Below are 23513 nucleotides of genomic sequence, written 5' to 3' on the forward strand. Positions count from 1 at the left end.
TAGTTTTATTTTATTTGAAGATTATACCTTGCTTATAATGACAGCAAAATCAAGCAATGAGCTGCAGGTTTACAACCATCATTGCTGCTCAAACGCCATAGCGACAGCTTTCTCGTATTCTGACATAGGGTCCTATCCAACTAAGCGATGCTCAGAGTAGACCTTCTGAAATAAATGGACCCAAGTTAGTCATGGCCATTAAATTCAATGTGTCTACTCCCAAGTAGGACTAGATATATAACCCATCATCTCAAGCACAGCCAGTGGCGGAGGAAGCCTCTCCGCTGCCCGGGGCGGTGGAGCGGAGGCACCCCCTGGGGGGCAGGGTGTCACGATGCACGTCGGCTACACTACGCATGCCCCGAATTTCCGGGCATGCGCAGTGCATCCGGGCCGGCGTTGCTGCTCCCGAGTCCTGCGGTGAGCAGACAAGCGAGCGGCGGCTTGTGGGGCTGCCCCGTCCGTCCATAAAGAAGCATGGACGGGGTGCCGGGCGGTGGGGGAGGGGCCGGGGAGTGTCACCCCCTCCCCTGGAACGTGGGGTGGCCCGCCCCCTACACCCCGCCCTTCCTACGCCACTGAGCACAGCTCATCACTGAAAAGTTCACCTTTTGCATTATTAACTCAGCAAATGGTGAATTTCTGCATGTGAATCATTCCCAATGGTACCTTCAGAATTATGAAATCTTGGCTGGTAAATATTATTTGCTCTGCCCCTTTAAAAATGACAAGCTAAGTAGGTCCTGTCAACCTTTTTGGAGCCTGAACAGTAGCTGTGGGCTATCTCTGGTCCACCAAATGTTCCTCAACTACAACCCCAACAGCGCCCGAAAGCATGGCCAGTGGCCCTGGAAAGTCGAAGGAAGGAAGGAAGCCACAGTGCACCTAAGGAAATAGGCAAATGTTAATGGCACAGGAAGAATGAGAAACAACACACACAGAGATTTCTAATATCAAAATATAGCAATTTATTCAAGACACTGAATATGATCTGTTGATTCTCTCCTTGAAACAAACAAACTACAACACACAAGGTGATTTGCTGAAAGAGAGTGCGGGTTTGTGTGTATGTGTGTGTGTGTTTATAAGAGGGGAGTGGGTGTACAGACAAAATGGGGTGAGGGGAGATGTTGATTCAACAGAACCCGGGAAATGCTGAAATGAGAACCAAGCCCGGCTTCAAGTCTGACACAGACAATAAAACTTCAGAAGCCAGAATTCAGACTTAATCAGTGAGTGGCTGAAGTAACAATTCTGCAATTGATAAAGAACCGCATTTTTTTAGAAGGCAAAAAAGAAAACGAGAATGAAACAAGGACAAAGTAGAACACCCCCCACAAAAAAACCACAACCCTTACATTTGACAAAGTGCACTTCACTTGGCTCTAAAGTTAGTTTTTTTAAAATAAAAATGCAATCTCATATATGTCTTGGGGGACTAATATGCGTTGAACCCTAGAAATACTGGGCTTTTTGATGCCCCATATAAGGAACCCAGTGTTTACCAAGTTAAAGATGCAGTATCCCCCTCTCCCTGGGAGCTTGCTGGTCAATTCAGGGGGCTAAATGTCTCCAGAGGCAATTTCTGTAATATGTCAAAAATGTTTGCGGAGAAAGGATTAGCTCTTTCAAAATTCCAAAAGCTATTTGTTGGCTTAGACCAGTCTAATCTTATTACCTCTTACAGTGCAATCCTATGCATGTCTACATTACTTGGATACAAGTCCCACTGGGTTAAATGGGACTTACTGCCAGTTAAGTGGGGGTCGGTTTGCAGCTATTTAATACCTTCGGCAGTTGAGCAGCATTTTAAAAAAGTAAACCCACTGCAGATCTCCCTAACCTAGCAGTATTTGTAAACAGAAATAGTCAGCAAAATAACCAAGTTCTGTCTACACCCTGTGAAACACTAGACTTATTACTCAGAATAAAAGTAAAAACAATTGCCCATTTTGAATAAAATGGCAGAATTGGACATTATTCAACGTGGAAATATCTTCTGCAAGAAATGTGGGATTTTTTAAAAAAAATGTTGAGAGTTATCTGGATATATGACTCAGAAAAGAACTATCTATTTTTAAAACTCTAACCTTCTGAAATGATGTGACATATTGACATCACTAAGACTTGTCAATTAAATTAAAAACATGCAAGATATTTTTTTTCTCTTGAAGAAGATTCTGTTTTACAAGAGAAGCTATGCCTGGTTTCTTTTTTGTTTCTTTGTTTTAGCAAATCATGAGGAGGAAATAAAAGGGATACTGCATCTTTAAATCTGTATCAGATTCCATTCAAATTGGGGTTTTTTTTTGTTCTGAATGAGTAACACAATCCAGTCTACATCTGGTAGAGATTTTAAGCTTCTAAAATTGTGTTTTAACATAAAAATACTTCTCTTTTTTCCAAAAATACACTGGGTTCTTTCTTTTCCCAAAAAGTCATCTTTCTCCTGTAAAAAGCGTTCCCGGCATTGCATTCTTACATAAAGCACTTATTACACAATTTGTTGAAAGTGCCCTTGAGACCCTAAGATCTGAAGCATGGAAGTATTAAGAGAAAGAAGAAGCTGGGAGAGAAGAGACAAGAGTGGAAGGGGCAGGTGTGGGGGGCGGGGAGCAGAAAGAAGGGGAGAGAAAAAGTCTGTTAAAACTTTTCATTTTGCCCACCTGGCTGCATTTTCTGCGGGCATCAACGGAAGAAAGCAAAACAAAACAGACGAACAAAAACATGGGCACAATAAAGAAAGAAAAGAAATTCAGTTCAAACCTACTATGCCTGTGATCCTCAAAGGCTATCATATTCCAGCTGAAAGGGGGGGAGGGGAAAACCCATTGAACAAATAAAAGTAGTCTAGAAAATAGAAAGTGTTGTGATTACAAAGTTGTGTGTGTCATCAGTACAAACTGGTCTTTGAATGTCCTTTGGGAGAGCAACAGTAGTGTCCAGATTGGAAGGGGGGGGGGAAATACAAGACCACATGGAGGAGGATTCTTTCTCTCTCTCTCTCCCCATTTTGGTTTATCAAAGCATTTTGCTTTATAGGATTTCTTTTTTTTAATTATTATCATTTTTGGCACAGCTTTTCTCTTCTTTTCTGCAGCCATCAGAGCGAGTTCTCAGAGACCCAAACCAAACACTACGGGGTCTTAGCTGGTGGTGGCCTCTTGCTTCCAAAGGCTGAAGGTTCCAGGTGGAAACCATCCCCAACCCCTCCCCCTACGTGATTGTGTCTTAACTCCTCGGTGAAGGTTATGGACAAAACATTTTGCAGGCTTCTGCCGCCTGGGAGAGTTGCCTTTGTTGTACACTCTGGGGTCCCCCCCCGCCTAGTTTCTGTTTGTTTCCCCCTGTTCTTGCAGTTCTAGAGATGTTAAAAAATAGTTTTGAAGAGTGCTTCTACCCACACATTCAATGCTGGTCCATTTGCGAATTTTCTTCTAAAACATTTACTTTCGCAGGTCTAGAACACAAACCTAGAAGGCAGAGAGAGGTGGAAAATGATCAAAAACATTGTTCAGATATCTTAATATTGTTCACTCGTAATTGCAATGATCTGGGCGATCCAGCAGAGAATATTGAACAAGGGGAAAGTATCACAATCAGAAAGGTTCAGTTCACACAATCAGCCAGTTACAGGTCCTCTCTGCATGCTGGAGAAGCAAACATATACTCCTAAAACACACACTCATGAGAAGGATCCTCAGCATGTGAAATAATGCAATAATCTTGGGAGTCCATTTGGTTCTTGGAGAAAGCATACCACAGAGTAGCAGCATTCTTACAAATCACTGCTTCTGCCATCTGTTACAAAACACCATCAAGAGCTTAAGCTAAGACATTAAAGGTTACTTCATGGATCTGTTAAGTCTCCCAGCTACAAAAAGCTCTGCAGGATGTTTCAAAAGGATGAAATCAGCTGGAGACTAAATGGTGTTCCTTCCTCAAAGTACATATGGATGTGAGTGCACTTAAATGCCTCTGGATACTGCTCACTAACTGACAGGTCTCTAATCTTATCATGGGGGAAGGACAGTTTTAACAACCTGGGAACTATGCTCTTTTATGGGATAGGAACAATCACTGAAAAGACTCACCGATCCATCTGATGCACTAGCCCCCACTTTGTCTCCTTTAGCATTCCAGCAGACTTCAAATATTCCTCCAGTGCCTCTGTAGCTATGTACTAGAGTTCCATTCTAAAAAAAAAAATTTGAATCACCACCACCACCATTATTATTCAGGCAGCAAATATTTCTTGCTCTGCATTGTGTGTGTGTTTCCACAATGTTTCTAAGAAATACATGCAAATTATGCTTGGATCAAGGGCTCTAAACTTCAGGCCCAAATGCAGCCCTATCTGGCCCTTGAGACTCTCCTCTCAGGCTGCGCGCACACGCGTGCGCACCCACCCACCCTCTCTTTCCATGCCATATCTCTCACTGGCTCTTCTCCAGGTCCTCCTTGAGTGGTTTTGCCTTGGTGGAATGTTTCCTTGGGCTGTAACAATGCATCTTGCTTTCCGGGATGGAGTGTGTGTGCATACCTGTAAACCTCAGGCTTTTTCATGGTTTGAATGCAGAGGAAAGGTAAGAGACAAATCCATTGCCCCGCCTACTTCTGCCACAGGCTCCACCCACCGCTGGCATGTGAGCTCAGAAGACTGACCCCGAGAGAGTGTGCTCCTTGCACTGCTCTGTTGACAATGAAAAGGTCAAATCCAGGATGTGGGGGGGAGGGGCAGGAGAGACCGCATAGAAGCCTGCAGGCACAGCTCATTCCCAGCTTCATAAACCATAGTTACATCTGAACCAGGGCATTATATTCCAAATATATGGAGAATATAATACCCTGGGTTCAGATGCAACTATGGTTTATGAAGCTGGGAATGAGTAGTGTGCCCACACGCTTCTACGATGCCCTCCCCACTCGTTCAAGGTGGAAGAGCAATGGCAGATTTTCCTGGATGAAACATCTTTTCCTAACCCATAATAAATCTGCTTCCTGGCCTTCTTCAGGGGCAGACATAGGGTTCTACACATATGCAGAGGCAGCTGTTTCTCTCTTGGCTTTTAACGCAAAGTCGGACGAAGCTGAATCTAGATAAAAGTGGTTGCACTACACTGAACTACTCATATGGCCAAACTATATACATTATGCCAGCCTCTGCCAACCTGGTTCCCTCCAGATGTTCTGGACTACAACTCCCATCATCCCCAGCTAGCACGTGGGAGTTGTAGTCCCAAACATCAGCTGAACACCAGGTTGGCAAAGACTGCACCATGCTGAGTATGTAACATAGAGCTACATCTCTGTCTTTCCCTCTTTAATTTCAGGTTAAAGAAAGCCCAATTGCCGTAGGGACAGAAGTATGTGAAGACAGAAGTTCCTCATTGCTGTATGGTGGGAGGAATCTATTTTCACCCAGACTGGAGCTCCCTTCCTTGCACAATGTGGCCGTACAGAATACCACATACATCTCCTTCTTTGACAACAACATGTTGATGCCACAGGATCACTAGTACTATGATAATTTTTCATTGTCAAATAAAGCTTCATTTTGGTACCGTGGACTGTCTTCCTACAGGTCTATAACCTGAAACATCTGGCCAGTAAAAATGTGAAGAACTGCCTTTTAATTAAGTTTTATAACATCTGATGTAACAGGGTTGTACTTGGGTGAGTAATTTTGCTCAACAGCGACTGCAAGTGTCTCGTCTGCTACGGAAAGCAACGCGTCTCTCTCTGGGTGCTTCTGGTGCAACGTTGACTCTCGTCTTGCCAATTCACTCCCCCCCCCCCAATTTGGAGTAGCTCAAACCCACTCCGATTAGATATTTTAATCTTTGGATTAGACTGCATGCACATTTCGTGTGTGGTAAGGAAAGGAGCACAAAACTCTCCTGCGCTGTCACAGAATTTCTGGTCCCGCTTTGCAATTCTCTCTCCCCACACCTGCCACAACTTGTGCCATAATAAATATGTTTAAAGCTCTTGGTTGTCTCTGGTACATATAGCGAGGGTAGGGGACCGCATTCCCTTCTGGGAAACTACCTTTCTGGGAAGGGAGCATGTGCCAGCAGCAGGTGGGGCAGGAGGAAAAAGGAGATAAGAGCCACAACTGTGAATTTTTGCTTTGGACAGGCTAGCTTCTGCACACACTCCTCTCTCTCCTCTGTCCAGACACGCAAGAACCATGCTCCCAGAGTTCAAGGCCGCATTCTATCCTAGCAAAACAGGAGGGTGGCCTGGGGGGAAGCTCCCAGAGTCCCAATAAAGATAACTGTACGGCTCCATTTGGCTTCCAGACCTGAAGCTGCCTAACCCTGGCAAACAATATTACAGACAAGCTTTTATTTCAGTTAACATTATATCCAAGACATTTCTCATCGCTTGGGTGTGAAATTTCCATACCTGAGTGTTCCATATATGGACACACTTGTCAAAGGACCCACTGGCCAAGTATTTTCCGTCAGGACTAAAAGCTACGCTGTAGACAGGCTCTTGATGTTTGGTTAACATGTGAGTGCAGACTCCTCTTTCGACGTCCCACAACCGAACAGTAGAGTCGAATGAAGCACTATGGGAGACAGGAAACAGCAGGCGGTTTCACGTACCAAGCGTTGTCAAGGTTCTATCAAACTTCAGAACGTTTTCTTCTTTGCGCAAGTGGTGTGCGGTCAGTGAACTAGGGGCACTAGGCTTGTCCCCTAAGTGTCCCCCCAGCGCCTCCTTCGCAAAGCCCGGGAAGCTTCTGCCCGGCTTAGGAAGGAGGCGCGATGCTCCCACACGCGATGTCAGCCCCACAACCCCTCCAATTGCCTGCACAAGCTAGCCCCTTTGGCCCTAACTGTTCACCTATGAAAAATTTCACCGCACACCACTGCAAGTACCCATACATCATTCGACATGAGCACGGCCAGTGTAAGGTTTTTTAGGCTCCTAGAGAAACATTTAATTTGATCTCAACTCCTCACTTTAACTTCTGATTGTCAGTATTTGAGGGGGATTTTTTGGGGAGGAGGGAGTAAACTTGGTGTTCCAATTTCAATTTAGCTATGGACTTGACTGGGTGACCCATAATTAACCTACCTCATAAGGTAGCTTATGAGGATAAAAAGAGGAGGACCCACGTATGGACCTCCCAAACACCTTGTAAAAGGTAAAAAATGTAAAGGACTCCTGAACGGCTAAGTCCAGTCAAAGGCGACTATGGGGTATGGTGCTCATTTCGCTTTCAGGCCGGGGGAGCCAGCGTTTGTTCATAGACAGCTTTCCGGGTCATGAGGCCAGCATGGCTAAACTGCTTCTCGTGCGACAAGACACCATGATGGAAGCCAGAGCGCACAGAAATGCCATTTACCTTCCTGCCGGAGCGGTACCTATTTATCTCCTGGCACTTTGATGTGCTTTTGAACTGCTAGGTTGGCAGGAGCTGGGACCGAGCAATGGGAGCTCACCCCGTCACGGGGATTCGAACCGCCGACCTTCTGATCGGCAAGCCCTAGGCTCAGTGGTTTAGACCACAGCGCCACCAGCATCCCTAAACACCTTGTAGGATGGGTGGGATACAAATGAAAGAATCCCTATATACATAGTTAACAAAACAACTAAAAACCTTTCTGTTTATTTGAGCATGCATAACGCTGTTTCGTTTTTACCTTGCCAACATAATATTAGAGTTTGGGTTGTTGGTCCCTGGTCCCGTCGGACTCCATTTGATAGTATAAATCTCTTTGTTGTGTGCCTGAAGGTCATGTACACACACATCTTGCTTCATACTCCAAATCTATACAAAATCAGAGGGGAATAAAATCTGCACATTGAAATATTTTCTCCAGTTATAGGAGAGCTCACCAAGAAACATTTAAGAAACGGAACTGAAAAACGTAAATAAAGGCTAACATTTCATACAGTATTTCTAGCAACAGTTCTTTAAAATACGTCCCAAAGAATTACCTTTAATGTCATATCATCTGAGCACGACGCTAGAAGCATCCCAGAAGGATCCCATTTGATAGCATTGACCTCATTCTGAAATTTAAAAATAATAAAATTGGTGACAATTCTGTATCAAACTGCACTGTACCTTTTTATCCAGAAGAGGGCCATCTGGGTTTAATTTATAACAGCAACAAATAAACTATTGCATGTTAAAATTATTGGTTTGGTTCTTTCATTTGTGAAACAAGAGAAATGATATCTCATTAGCTAAATAGATTTATATAGACTATTTCATAGGATTAAAGTATAGTTTGCTGCCTTCTTTCAGTTTTATTTGCACAAGAGAGAACAAGTCCTCCTAGGGGAAAATGCCTGATACCAAGTCGGACAATTGATCCATTTAGTTCAGTATTATCTGTGCTGACTGACAATGGCTTTCCAGGACTCCAGGGAAAAAAAGTATTTATCATGTCTACTTTGGAGATGCCAGGGATCGAAGATGGGACCTGGCTCATGCAAAACATCTGCTTTACTACTGAACAACTCCTCCTTCAAGTAGTTACCTAAAATTGTGTGTGTGTGTGTGTGTGTGTGTGTGTGTGTTTCCTTCTGCCATTTGAGAAGGGAAAACTACTCACCAATAAGAATTCATTACAACACAATCCTATGCAGGTTTACTGAAAAGCCAATCCCTTTAAAACTTCATGGAGCTTACTCCCAAGTAAGTGTACAGATGAGTTTGTCACAAGGACTTTATCATCCTGCATTTATCATCATCAAAGTCTTGTTTTCTTGCAATGCTTCATTTGCACTTGTTCTTAAGAACAATAAAACACACTTAGTAGAAAGAAGAAGCGGAGGATGATTCATATATATATCACCCCTGAAATGTTCCAATGGTCACAGCAGTAACTGCAATAGGTTAAAAGGGCCATTTAAACTCACCGTATGGCCTTGAAAAGTTTTGACTGGACGATCACATCCTAGTCTGCATACATGTATGCACATGTCCGTGCTGCAGGATGCAAAAGTAGTGTTGTTCTGCCAGTCTACATCCAGAGCAGGGGCTGCAAAAGGGGAACCAGAGAGAGGGAACATGAGGACACCTTGCAAAGAAGCAAATAGACAAGGCTCCTTTCCCACTTCCATATAATGACTGGTACTTTGATTCTAGTATCCCCGCAATGTCATGATCAACATCCCAGGAACACCTGCACAATACCAATGTGTTGGGGTGCAGTAATAAGCATGCACCAAGATTCCCATTCCATCTCTCTCAATAATCTATTGATTAAGTTTCCTAGGTTGGATTCACCCAGGAAAAAGTTGAAAAGAGAACCTGCTAAAATTCCAAAAAAATACAGTCAAGGGCTTTCAAATAACGTAACAACAATTTCTACACATACAGTCGTACCTCTGGTTACGATTGCTTCAGGTTGCGTTCGTCACGGGATACGAACGCGCCGAACCCAGAAGTACCGGAATGGGTTACTTCCAGGTTCAGCAATTCGTGCATGCACAAAATGGCGTCACACACATGCACAGAAGCGCACCACGCACATGCGCAGCGCTTCAGGTTGTGGACCTTTCAGGTTGTAAATGGGGCTCCAGAACGGATCCCGTTCACAACCAGAGGTACCACTGTATTTGTCCTGATGCACAGAGCACATCTTGGGTACAAGCTGTTTCACAAAAACGCAACTGGTGTGCCTATAAAAACTAAAGACGCGGCAGCACACTGATACAGTAACATATGGCGGGATCTTGAAGGCTACAATGGAGTGGTCATGAAAGCTTCAGTGACATTTTTCCAACAAAAGGCAGGAATCCAAACGCGCACACTAAAAGTTGTCTTTGGTTCCCACCAAAGCATAATTCCAATATGATGTCCTGTCCTGGGTTCCATCTATCAGGCAGGAACAATCAGCCAGGCTATGGAGCTGGGTCTTTTCAGAGATGATTGCTACTGTATGAAAGCATAGCAGACCTTTTCTGAATTACTTAACGATCAACTGGTTTATTGTGATTTGTGTTTTAAATGTGAAAGCTTAAGCTGCTTTGCCTTTTGCTAAAATTAAAATGTTTAAAGAAATACATGGACGGCTTAATTAGCCTTACCTGAGTGGAAAGGAAACTGCTGTTTAGCTTCTCCTGTATGAGCATCCCAAATTATTGTTGTCTATGTTGGTGGGAGCAGATAGGGAGAAAAAGACACACATTCAGTACCAAAGAAAAGCAGGTTTCACTATGAATCACACTGTTGTTGACTGCTGAGAATTTCAGTTAGTCAAAAAACTCACAAAAAGGCATTTGTTCTAATACAACACAGATGTGGATGTGAGGGCGATCTGGCTGCGACATCTGTCACCCCATTGATCGCCAGGGTTGATTCGGCTGATCTGGCTGGCTAGGCGGGTGTCCCCTTCCTCCCTCACCGCTCCATGTGCGTCCCTCCCAAAGCTGCGCGCTCGGTGGAAGAGGACGACCATCCCAGATAGAAGGAGTGTACCGTTCTTCGGTCAAGGGTATACGATAGCTGCGCTCCCCTGCTAGAACCTCCAAACAAGCTCAAGGTCCATTTGTAGGAGCACAGATAAGAAAATCTAACATGGATAATGATCTGTCCTTATTACACAGGGGAAGATTAAAATCAGTCTGAGTCAAAAAATGATGTTTCTGTAAGGAGACCAAATATCAATTTCTTCACTTGAGCAAATCTCTCAGGTCCACACCACAAATGATGCTGTACTAGGCCTCCTGTAAACTGCAGTGTTATGTTGACAGGTGGTCCTTGTAACATCCAGCATGTGTTTAGGTGAATTTTATGATGCCTCCACAACCTGAAATTGATAGCCAATAACGGAGACACGGTAATGTTTGCATCACAATTGAGACTGATGCTACAGACGCTGCAGCAGAACTGGTCATATGATTTAGATCAGGTCCTTGGTTTTCCTCTACATAATTGAAAAGGTAAGCAAGCTTGGAAAATTTCAAGGTTTGTATAAGAACAAGATTTGCAGAAGCCCCAAGTGACTTCACAACATATTGCACCAAGGGAAGCTGTGATTAGGCCCCTTTTGAAAAATCTAGTTTAGATCTTACACTGCGACAAGTAACACCCTGTTTCCAACCATCCATTTCTAAGCAACGTAATGGAGTGAGTAATGGTCTCTCTACTTCAAGCAGTGCTGCAGGAAACTAATTATTTGGATCCATTCCTTTGTGTTTGAGGTTGCCTCAAGTCTGCTGATACCTTCCTCTCAATGTATAGATAATGCAATTTGAACTACACCAGAATCCACACTTTTGAGAATGAATCCACTATCAGTATACCTGATATTTTCCTGTGACATATTTTTAGGCACTGGGAAAAACAGATGTGTACAAATGCACATACACACGTGCATGAAAAACCTCTGACAACATTGAAGAGGAGAACTAACTATGCCATAGACACATACAAACAAGCAGCCTGTTTCAAGGCAGGCTGCACATGTAACAGATTTACTATCCCTTAAGAAAGCAATCACTCAATTTGATGAAATCTAGGCTTTCCAAAACACCTCCCCCCGCTCCCAGATGAGCAGAAATAAAATTTTGCTGAATTCCCAAGAGCTATTCTATACTTGCAAGCTATGCACCTCAACACTTACTTTATCAACTCCAGCACTTAAAATGTAATTTCCCTTTTTGTTCCACTTCAGAGCAAAGATGGGCCCTTTATGTTGACCTAAGGTGCTTGCAAGATTTCCTGCAAAGTATGAAAGACAATAGTTGGCTGCTTCAAATAGCTTGGGAGTTGAAATAATTCAGCAGCACGAAACATATAATTATTTGGAAACAGGTACTGTTATAAATCTTACCATCTTCTGTCCATATTCTTGCAAAGCCATCATAAGATCCTGTAGCCAACAGCGTCCCATCAGTCTGTAGGGATGTTAACAAAGAGAATCAAATGAGTGTTTTCTGCAGGAAGCACACAATATTCTGAGTCAGCTACAACCCACTAACTTGTCCTTCAAACCCCAAGTTTTCAAAAGCAAGCAAAACTAGATGCTCCACAGGGCTAGAGCAAGCATCATTACTGGGTTGTACCCAAAATTAAAGCCTGGCACTCTTGGCACCTAGAGGGAAACAAGACAACTAAAGCAGCATTGCACTGTCAGAACAATTAAACCACTAAGAAACAAAATTGTGACATAATTATTTTTATGAGGTATTTTAGCTGAGCTGAGAGATTTCATCCCCTTACCCTGCCAAACATGGCAACAAATCTATATTCCTCCCTTTTCCCTAAAGAAGACCACTGAGAAAAGAACAGAACAGAACAGCTTCAGTGGAACTTTTACATATATTTACTTAATTCCTCTTGGAGGCAGTAAGAATTAGAAACATGGGCTAAAGCCCTTCTGTTGGCTAACAAGACTGTTCTGCTGCACTGTGTATTTTGGGCCTAGGGACCGCAATAAAGCTGTGTGTGTATATTTACTGATACAAAAGTCCCAATTAATTTTGATCATTACAACCATTAATTTCATTTACTTTATCCTTTGAGCAACAACTGAAAGATTACTTCATTAAGAGTCTTCATAGCTTCTTGACTATGTAATAAGCGCTTCCTAAAGTGCTTTACAGTTCAGTGCTTTGCACACAACAAACCAACTTACTTTATGCATTCATTCATACATACATACATACATTAATGCATACAATCTATAGGCCACCCAATAACCGATGTTTTGGGGAGGCTTGTTTTTCCACCTGCCAAAATGTAACTGTTTTTAACTTCACAACTGGCAACTTGAGGAGGTGATAATTGCCTGAGACCTCATCTGAACTGAATGAAGTGTGGAGTATCTGGGAGCATTAGATTCTTGAAGGCTAAAGTATTTCAAGTGGAAACAGCTGGGAATAAAAGCCAGTTTCCCCAAGTTAACATGCAAATATGTGTTACGGTGTTTATTTTAAAATATGTTTGATATCATGTCAAGTGATATATAACCCCTGCCTGTGGCATTTGTTCTGTGATAGCTATTTCACACATGCAAGCCATCACCTGAAGTTCCATTCGTCAAGTGTGAACATTCATAGTGAACTCATCCGAAGCTCGTATGTTGTAGAAAAAGGAGATATATATAGTTCTGAAGGGGGGGGGGAGACTTGTCGGCCGCAGACAAAGTGCAAGGAGCAAACTAAGAACAATCCTTGGTTATAGATGGTAGTTTATCCAAAGTGAGACAAACCATGACCTCAGGTTTGGATATAATGCTAAGCCAAACCATGGTTTAGGCCTGGGTAGCATAGTGGCAGCAAGGAGAGGAGCAAAGGGACTGTGATACTTGCTCCGAGAACCCACACATTTGTTCAGTGCAAGCTTGGCCATTGTTTCAAACATTTTATTTTTCACCTAGGTTCAAATTTCCATTTAGCCTTAAAGCTCACAAGCTGACTTTGTTTCTAGTCACATACATCTCAGCCTAGCCTACCTCACACATTGGATGCGAGGATAAAATAGGGAGGGAAGGAACTTTGTTTTCCGCCTCAAGCTCTTTGGAAGAAATGAGGGTTAACAGTGTAAGTAAAGAAAGTAACTCACATGTACATGCTGTGTGCTTTCTCTCCTGCGTGCCACACCTAAGAGAATAAGCTGGTGCCTTGGCATTTAAGATGGTGCACCAGAAAGCTCTCGTTCAACAAAGAAGCTCAGCTATGATTTGGAATGTTTCACGTGACTTGGAATGTAGGTGGAAGCAAGCAAGCATGAATGAATGAATGAATGAATGAATGAATGCAAGAGTGGATCACACTACTGGCAGAACATGCAAAGGAAGGAGAAATACCCTTAATGCATCTGGAACTCATACGCCAGAGGGCATGAGGAACCTCTCCATCCTTAAGTTGCACCATAAACTTGAAAAGCAGAACCACAAATGACTCATGGATCTGCTTCTCAAGGCTTCCTGTTCAGTGGCCCTTGGCCAAGCCACTAACTCCTAGCTTCAGCCGGTAATATGAGGATAATCACATTGGTCCACCTTATGTAGTTGCTGCAGGTATCATAGATATAATACACTACATTTATTAATACTATTTTTTATTTATACACTTTTGATCGCTGACTAAGAGCACATTTTGTTACTATCCATGGGGGGGGGGGAGCTTCGTCTATTTATTGGTGGAGAATAACAATTGGGATAGGTTGCTATATATAACGATTTCCTCATATTTTTAATAGTGCAACTACAGCCATACGGCTCATTTCCCAGTCCTATTGTTTGCATTCATGTCATTCACACTTCTGCTCCTTCTTCTGGAGCTCTGGAGTTTAAGATTAGAAAACATCCTTGTCTGCCACAACCCCCGGGAGCTTTAGAATGTTTTGCAGAAAATTTATTCCATAGTGCGGAAAAGAGGATGGCAAGTGTGGAGCTATCTGCATTTTTATGCATGACATGCAGCAAAGAGGACAGATAACAACAGGATACAAACTAGATTTTCACTGCGCTGGGAAGAGGCATACGTGATTTTGCAAGTGGGAGACCTGATTCATTTGCAGACGGCAGTAAACACTGCAAAGCAAGGAAACCTTTAATCTTACAAACCTAGTTGTTTTGGCTGAGTTTGTCTTAGAGACAGCATAAATCTTTTACTCCAAATGAGGCACTCCAGAACTCTTGCATTGTTTTTGCAAATTAAAAGTTCATTACACTATTTATCTGTACATTTTTTTCCAGCTGTATACCAACCACATAATGAAGTCTATTCTTTTGTGTATTTGAATAATAAATTTGTTAGTCTTCAGTTCAAGAACAGTGATGCAAAAGTCATTATTTAGCAAGGAACCGGGGGTGGCACCTGAGCATGGTGCCACTGATAGACCCTCACTTGACATCAACCAGGTTCCCCGCCGGTTCCCACCACAGTGCTGCTGCCAGTCACTCACCTCACCCCGCCCGACCCCCTGGACATGTTTCAGTGATGGCCATTGGTGGTGCTTTTGAATGGGAGCCAAGCTGGTGCGCAGACCTAATCTGCAGTGGCCACTTGCCGAGTTAAATTACCCAGAATGCAATATCTGACCAAAATCAACTAGTGTTGCATTTTGGGTAATCCAACATGGGGTCACAGCAGACTGGAGTCACAACCACTCGCCACTATAACACGTCCGGGGGCATGGCTGGAGGCGAGGTGAAGGATGGGCAGCAGCAGCAGCAGCAGCCTTGGGTTGGCTAGCAATAGGCTCTTCAGAGCTCCAGAACCCTTGCCAGGTTCCCCAATGATGCAGGACTCTGACAAAAGGACAATAAAATATTTTTTAATCTTATGGGGTAAGTCATGGAAATGGGGAGGGTGTGGTGGGCAAATCCTATTTCTTACATTGAAGATTTGCTAGATCAAAGTCTATCAAGTAACAAGCGTAAAGTAACAGCATGGAAAGACTACAAAACTTTTTTAATGAGCTGTTAAATATTTTGTACTTGTTTGCAAAGAGGAACTAGAGCTACTAGGCTACGAGACTGAATAAATGACAGAAGCACTGCGAGACTTTTACACTTGAGTCGTTTAACTGGCCCACAAGCCATTCAGAGGTGATGGAAGAACTGCTTGCCCTTTCCAAAACAATCATTCTACCTACCTGCTCATATATGCTTTAAACATTTCATCCCACCTTTTGTTTTCTTTTAGGTATGTGGATGACTGCCACACATAATGACATGGAAAAATAAAGTGTTTCTGGCAAAATGCTGCAATTCCAAGGGTCCTCCATATCGCTGTCACGGAGTAGCTTAGCCCTCCTGAAAGAGATCAGCTGGTGTGCGGGGATCCCCCTTATCGTATATAATCCCCCTATGCACACTCCATCCATCATGGTGACAGATATTTTGCTAGTGTAAAATAACACCAGGTTGGAAAGGAAGCACCAAAATAACTTTAAATATATAGCAATCTACATTTCACAGAGACTTTCAAGAGTTTTAGCCAGAGGTCGGCAAGGTTTACCTCGCCTGGGCCGGTTCACTCCAGCGGAGATCCTTCTGCGGGCCGGATTGTGCGCATGCATTAGCACGCGCACCCGCAATTTCCAGCGTCTACGCAGATCCGATTTCTGGCGCCACGGAAGTGAGTCCCCACGCCATGCTGGTTTAGCGCAGCACGCAGGAACTCGCTAAGCAGGCAGCTCGGTTCGGGGGTGGCTCGTGGGCCAGTTAAACGACTCCTGTGAGCCGCTTGTGGCCCATGGGACTTAGGTTGCCTACCCCTGGTTTTAGCAGTCAACTTACATTCCAGTCCAACGATGTTACATCCTTATTGCTGGGAACATCATGTCCTCCTTCTCTTATGCAGTGCCTCAAGACGAGTTGAGTGGAACTACCATTACTGTTCTCATTTAGATTCCATATTCTGGCCGTAGAGTCACCAGATCTATCAAGAGGAAATGTGTTTGTCATGCACACAGAACAGGATAGGAATGTATATTTGTTAACACACAGGAAATGTTGTTTTTAAAAATCCAACAAACAAATAGACTGCTTTTCTTTAACAACAACAACAACAACAACAACATCGCAAGGCATGTTCAACAACAACATGATGAAATAATATAGAAACCGAAAACGATTGAGTAACAACAACTCCAGCACCTCACAACTTCCAATTTCTAACCATAACACTATAAAGCAAAACTGCAGTAGTAATGGTATTTGGAAACCTGACAAAACAAGGCTAACAAAAATGCACTACGAAGGGCAAGCCACTCTCTTGCAAGCTATTTCACTAGATGTTGGATTTTATTAGATGCTGGGGCCCTAGCTAGTAGCTATGTTTTAAAAGGGGGCTCAGGTAGCAAGCAAAGGCTTTCTGCCTGAGAACCCTAGAGGGCCCCTGACAATCACAGTAGACAATATGGCGTAAGATGGAGGAAGCAGTCTGACCCAATACAGGGCAGCCTCCTGAGTTCCTATAGTTGGTTTGAGAGAACACATTAGCCACAATGTGTTAAGACTATGTATATCATAACAATGACATACAGAGAGGGCACCACATTACTGATGCTACAAATCAGCACTGACTAGAGATGAATGCAACTTAAATACAGTGAGAACTGTTCTAACCCTTTAACTTACCCGGATGCTAGCAGATCACTGACAGGATTCCAGGCACAGATGAACACCTCTGATTCATGACCCCGGAGGACTGTTGCTTTGTTAGAAGGAATTTCAACATCCCCATCAATTTCCATTGGCTTTGAATGATTATCTGCACGACAAAATACACACATTGAGGTAAGGCAGTGATTACGTACTGTTAGTTATTCCTTTCAGTTTTGCTCTGTTTTGCTTTTTCAAATTTGCAGCATGTTACTCTTAGCTGTAATTATTTACAGAGAAGACTGGACAAAACCATTTAATTCCAATAACATATAACTTATTTGATTGCTTTATGCTGGCTGCATAAACATACACTTTCCTTACCAAGATCAGAAGGAAATGTAACTCTCTACATTTAAGAACAGGCTTTTTAAGCAAGTCATATTTAACACTATGATCTGGGTGAACTGCTGATAAGATGAGATTAATTATAACAACAATGAAAACCGCACACAGTGATTAGTTTCTGCTCCCTTCTGTACATTGCAAACTGTGCAATTAATGACAAGAGATCCTATAGGGAAAAGTAACACGTAGTTATACTGCCAAATTTTATTTACACATGGATAATTCCCAAATAAATTAATCTTTAATCCTAGAAATATAACATCCAAATGGGGGTTGGGGGAGATAGGGAAATAGCTGACTCAGAAACAGTAAGGAAAAACGGCTGAGACTTAGGGGAAATTCAATTAGACCACTTCCCCAAGCCTACCTACTGAACATAACACTGAGCAAGAATTTGAACTGTGGCTGCCTTATATTGCCTAGCTGTGCACTACTCTGCATATCTTTAGTACAGTGATGTTGAGATTAAAAGTCTGATTCTCTCCATGTTTCCTATAGTAGACCAGTTCACACTGAATCTGGGCCACTTTGCTCATCCCCACCCACACAAACCATGACCCCTGATGTAGTGTTATATCCAAACTGGGTGTCAGTTAATTTAGCTCACGCAAACGTTAAGCAGGTCAAGAACAAGGCGGTGCTGCAAAACATGGTTTGTTTGGAGCAAAGCGAAACACGGTCCCCATTTCAGACATGTTTCTCCCACCCGCTAGCAGGGAGGAGAAAATGTTCATGTGAATGAGGTCCCTGACAAAATGCAGGAGTTGAAGTTTCATAACTTAATTTTAGAGTGCTGGTGCCTATTCTATGTTGTCGAAACTGGGCATATCCTTATAGACTCAGACATGTGGTTAGTGCTGGCAAGCCTTGGGAATCTTGGTCTCAATAGAAAGCAAGCAGCTAATATGTTGGGATGTATCATGATCCTGAAAACCTGCAGCAGAATGGCTGCAGAATAACTATTCTCTGTGTCTTCATACAATTTTTGAGAATTGTGAACTCAAAGGAGTCTTCGTGTTCAGAGCTGTGTGGTTTTTAAATAAATCAACATTCTTCCCCAAGGTAACCCGAATTCCATGCCAAGAATGTATCAGTTTTGTGTTCTCCATAAAATCATGCAAGTTAAATACAAGTGCACATATCTGCATAATTTATTCTTCTAGTCAGAGGCAAAAAGGTAAGGAGCTGTGCTAGGTAATATAAGCTCTGTCTTGAAAGCCTACGGAGTCCCCTTCCCTGGGCTTCAAAAATCCAGAAGGTATTGGACAAAGATTTTCTACAGCCACAGGAACCTGGTCCCAAGTTGTTCAGGGCTTTATATGTTAACAACCAGACCTTGCACATGGTGCAGCAGCCAGTGCAGTTCCCTTAGGAAAGATGCAATAGGTGTTCCCCTCAAAAACCTGGCAGCAGCATTCTGAACCAGCTTCAGCTTCCAGACCAATCCCAAGGGAAGCTCTGCATAAAAAATAACCACTGCACTTCTCGAGGTGATGAATTCGGAGCCCAGACCCAAACCAATGGTTGTGCTGCAGTTGCACAAAATCTGGCACTCGTGAGCCACACGAATAGGAAGCATACTTATTGCATGTGCCCCATTCTCCTCTCCATTCACAGTGGCTTCTCCATTCTTTGGTGTGTTCTGCTGTGGGACAGCAGTTGTCGTTGCTGTAGAAGCTGTGGTGGCCGTGGTGGCCGGTGCTGTGACCGGTGCCGTGCTAGCTTGCTGTTGAGCTAATTTCTCCCGCAAAGCCTGCTGCCGAGTCTGTACCACGTCAGGCATTACTGCGTCTATCAACGATAGCGACTCTATAGGCCTGCCGTCAAACACTGTGCCGTCCTGAGGGAGGGGAAGGGAAATGAAAAGAAAACGAATTAGGAGGCTGAGAGGACAAGCGACACCCAGGAGAATGCCAAGCAGAATACGATTACGGAGCCATCTGTAACAACCTTCTGTAAGAGAAGCCTCTTGGCGAGTTTTTAATCACCACACTCTGGACTGCTGAGCACACAGTGACGGAACAACACTGGATTGAGTATTCTTGTTGAGATACAACTGGTGCCCACTAACTGTGCTTTCCAGAAACAGTTGCAGTAATTTTTGTTCCGATGGACTTTCCCAGCTGTATAAATGAGTCTTTACCACAAGCATCCATTTGTTAGGGTTTTAGTTTTGCCTTAAATGTATCTGTTCTTTTCATGTTTATAAATGACTTTAATTGTTTTTAATAGCCTTGAGGCAGTGGTTTTGAAGGTGAATAGTAGTAGTAGTAGTAGTAGTAGTAGTATGGCGTCCCCAGGCAGAGCTGGGAGAGACGCTCAGGAGCTGCTATTGGTCACTGTAGACAACACTGAACTACATAGACCAATGGTCTGACTCAGAATAAGGCAGCTTTCTAGGTTCCTAGAAGAGCATTGGCTCTGAAAAGGCATTCTGGGATCAAAGAATCACTGGAAGGAACTCTGAGGATCATTCTAGTCCAACCCCCTGCAATGCAGGAATACACAGCTGTCCCATAAGAGGATCTTAGCTGCAACCTTAAGAGTTATCAGTCCCATGCTCTAACCCAGTGTTTTTCAACCACTGTTCCGCGGCACACTAGTGTGCCGTGAGATGTTGCCTGGTGTGCCGTGGGAAAAGAGAGAGAATTACTTTATATATAGTCAATATAGGCACAGAGTTAATTTTTTTAACATTTTCTAATGGTGGTGTGCCTCGTGATTTTTTTCATGAAACAAGTGTGCCTTTGCCCAAAAAAGGTTGAAAAACACTGCTCTAACCAACTGAACTATCCAGGCTCAAATTCACCCCATTTCACCTTCACTTCTGTGATAATTAATAAGAATGCAAAAACCAAAGGCCCTTTCAGTCTAGCCTTCTCTTTCACAAGAGAGGCTAACTATGTGCCTATGAGAAGCCCATAAGCAGAAGCTGAGTGCAGCAGGACTCTCCCTACTAGCGATTCCCAACAACTGGTATTCAGAGGCACACTGCCTCACACACAGTCATCATGGCTAGTGACGACTATCTACTACATCTATAAAAAACAAAATTCATTTGTCAGTTCCTCTTGACATGTTTGTTCAGGATGAAGTCTAATCTGAAAATATTGGAACTACAGAGTATAGGGGAAGAAATCTGATGGGAAGACAGTATCTTTCCATGCCCCTCTGCTTTACACATGTGCTTCTTCTTCTTCTTTTAAGATAACATACTGTATTTTTTGCTCCATAAGACGCACTTTCTCCTTCTTAAAAAGGAAGGTAAAATGTCTGTGTGTCTTATGGAGCGAAGGCACTGGACAGCAGCGGGATCCCTCGAGCGGAGAGAAGCCATGGCTCCCAGCGGTGAGGGAGGGACGAGCAGCCCGAAATCAGGCTGCTCCCCCTTCCCCCTCCACCGATGGCAGAAAAGCAGGTGAGGGGGAAGCAGCCTGAAATCGGGCTGCTCCCCCTTCCCCCACAGGCCGCAGATTCCAGTCTCCTTTGTACAAAGACTACACACACACACACACACACACACACACACACACACCCCTTGACTTGATTCAACACACCCACACACAGCACACACACACACCTTGTGTTTATTCAACACCCCCACCCCGTTATTTGATTCAACACCCCCATACAAATACACAGACACACCTTGACTTGATTCAACACACACACACACACAGCTCTTGAGTTTATTCAACACCCCCACCCCTTTATTTGATTCAACACCTCCCTATGCACCCACACGCACACATGCACACACACTCCTTGACTTGATTCAACACACACACACAGCCCTTGAGTTTATTCAACACCCCATCCGTCCCTCCTCCCAGCTTGCTGTCAAGCCAGCAGAGCGAGAGCCGCTAACACGCTCTGTGCAGCTCTTGCTAGCAGCCTCCCCTTTCCCCTCAAGCCTTGGGAAGCTTTGGGAGCGGCGGGCAGGATGTTCACCGTTGCCCCGCGCTCAGAATATTTCCCCCCTTGTTTCGTCCTCTAAACACTAGGTGCGCCCTATGGTCCGGTGCGCCCCATGAAACAGCAAGAGAATTCAAAGGAAGAGCCCTTCTCAATGATTTAATGTAAACATCATTACAAAGAAAATCCAGATGCACAAAGCTATCATTGTTCCTCCCTATTAGCAAATGATGCCAATGAATGGCTTCTTTCTTGGTTGGTGGCATAGCCACCGGGAGGTCTACGGAGGGCTAGCTGTTCAGGAAGACACCAGGATCCTCCCTTGTATTTTTAGCTCTTGCTCTCTCCTATTCTTAGAGACACATAAGGCAATTGTATCCAATTGCTCAGTAAGGCCTAAATCTTTTCCAACCCTCTGGCACTGTAAATATACTTAATTGCTGACTATTCTGTATTGATTCCTTGCACAAACGCCACCTGGTTATCCCTTCAGGACAAAACTGTGGCTTGCTCTTGGGTAAGAGTCAACAGAGACAGGCAAGAGCTAGGTTCTTCAGTATCTAACGTACTCCTATGCACCCTCAAGTGGTGTGTGTCTCCACATAAGACAACACAGCTACTCACCTCATTGATGCTGATCTCTGCTTCCACATACTGCAGGCCTTTCTGAAGTATGGAGATGAGGGCAGCAGGTGGCACTAGTGTCCCATTGATGTTGGATTGGCTAATATGACTCTCTATTCCAAATGTGAAGGCTGAATGGGAGAAACCTGAAAGCAGGAAGGGAAGCCATGATAGAAAAACCTAAACACTCCTTAATGTGACACACACACCCTGACAACAGCGCTGCCCAAAACATTTGCCAGCCTAACCATTTAGGAGGATCCATTTACCAGATAATGTCGGGTGGTTACAAAGAACTACAACGGCCTCCTCCTTCTCCTAGTGTACTTTGCGGAGAATGCAGACTTCGCAGAGAAATAATTCGTGCTAAGCCGAAAGATGTTCTTTTTAAAAAACAAAACAAAACAAAAACACACACCATTCTGATGCTTAAACTCTTTGCACAGTGCACAGGTTGAATTTACCTACAATCCAATGCTCACAACAAGGGAAACATTATCTCATGCAGAACAAGACAAAGGCACCTTTTCAACCTTCTGCCCACAGTTCTCATTACCAACTCAATCCGACATGCACAGTGCAACTGTTCCAACAGGAAATGAGAACCAACCAGTCATCCCCAAGAGGTAGACTCTCTACTGCATGATTCTTTGCAGGCAACAACAATCTGGAACGGTACCACGCTGGCCCAGTGCAGACGTAATGCTGCTGGTCCATTAGCTGCAACACCATTCGTGCAATTAAGAATGGCGTGATTTTTGTAAAAAAGCAAATTGCAGATGTGGGACCTCAAATCAGACATGGGACCGTTTCTTTTTAACCCCCTCCCCCCTGCTGTTGTCCTAATCTGAGTCAGAGCCCCTGTGCCTGCCATTTGCATTGGGGGTTGGAGGGTCTCTTTTTTGCTCTAACAGCTGTCCCCCCCCCCAAATACCTAAAGGAGATGTGGGAGCCCTGATCATGACCATGGTGGGGAGGCAAAGAGTTTCCCCCCACAAAACCGCTCCCCACTGTGGGAACGCTTATATAATATAGTTGTTCCTTACTTAAACCTGCACAGCAGCAAACGGCTTGCTGACTCGTTTGAGTCTTTCATCCTTTTCTTGATTGTCAATCCCTTTATCCCTCTCAAAATAAAGATACACATGAATCTGATTAATAACTGAAATAAAGTAATTTACTGACAGATTCATTCATGTACATATTTAGGTTACAAAATTGGAGATATAAACTGTCCCCAGCTCTGATCAGTCCCCACACTAGCAATTTAGGTTTAAAAAGCTATTCACCCAAGAGGGAAGTGTGGTTCATGTGCAGTCATGAAGTAGCACAAGATTTCTGTATGTCTGGTCTAATGAGAAGGCAGAGCTGTGCTGCTAATCTAGACGCCAGCAAGATGCTGGAGGAAATATGGATAGTAATGGAGGAAGTGGACAGTGAGAAATAGCTCAACAGAGGTCCCTGATTTTCAGCCCTTCTGTTCCATAAAGGACATCTTTCTCACAGAGCTGAAACCAGCTCATCTACTGCTGT

The 23513-nt window shown here is 43.6% G+C and overlaps 1 protein-coding gene across 4 annotated transcripts in view; it reads right to left on the reverse strand.

Annotated features, from left to right (window-relative positions):
• Positions 1-3049: 3049 nt before the first annotated feature.
• Positions 3050-23513, reverse strand: part of TBL1X (transducin beta like 1 X-linked) — a 131928-nt gene continuing 111464 nt past the window's right edge. For all 4 annotated transcript variants that reach the window (XM_033147439.1, XM_033147440.1, XM_033147438.1 and 1 more), the window contains 13 exons: positions 21981-22126; positions 19023-19281; positions 17070-17202; positions 16227-16368; positions 11808-11871; positions 11598-11695; positions 10060-10120; positions 8887-9008; positions 7957-8031; positions 7659-7786; positions 6412-6577; positions 4095-4196; positions 3050-3473 (listed from right to left, as the gene is read on the reverse strand). In XM_033147439.1, the coding sequence (XP_033003330.1) occupies positions 3447-3473; positions 4095-4196; positions 6412-6577; positions 7659-7786; positions 7957-8031; positions 8887-9008; positions 10060-10120; positions 11598-11695; positions 11808-11871; positions 16227-16368; positions 17070-17202; positions 19023-19281; positions 21981-22126 (1523 nt within the window). In that variant the 3' untranslated portion in view covers positions 3050-3446. The remainder of the gene's footprint in view (positions 3474-4094; positions 4197-6411; positions 6578-7658; positions 7787-7956; positions 8032-8886; positions 9009-10059; positions 10121-11597; positions 11696-11807; positions 11872-16226; positions 16369-17069; positions 17203-19022; positions 19282-21980; positions 22127-23513) is intronic.

The sequence above is a fragment of the Lacerta agilis genome, chromosome 4 (assembly GCF_009819535.1).
Source record: "Lacerta agilis isolate rLacAgi1 chromosome 4, rLacAgi1.pri, whole genome shotgun sequence".
In the NCBI taxonomy this organism is placed as follows: domain Eukaryota; kingdom Metazoa; phylum Chordata; class Lepidosauria; order Squamata; family Lacertidae; genus Lacerta; species Lacerta agilis.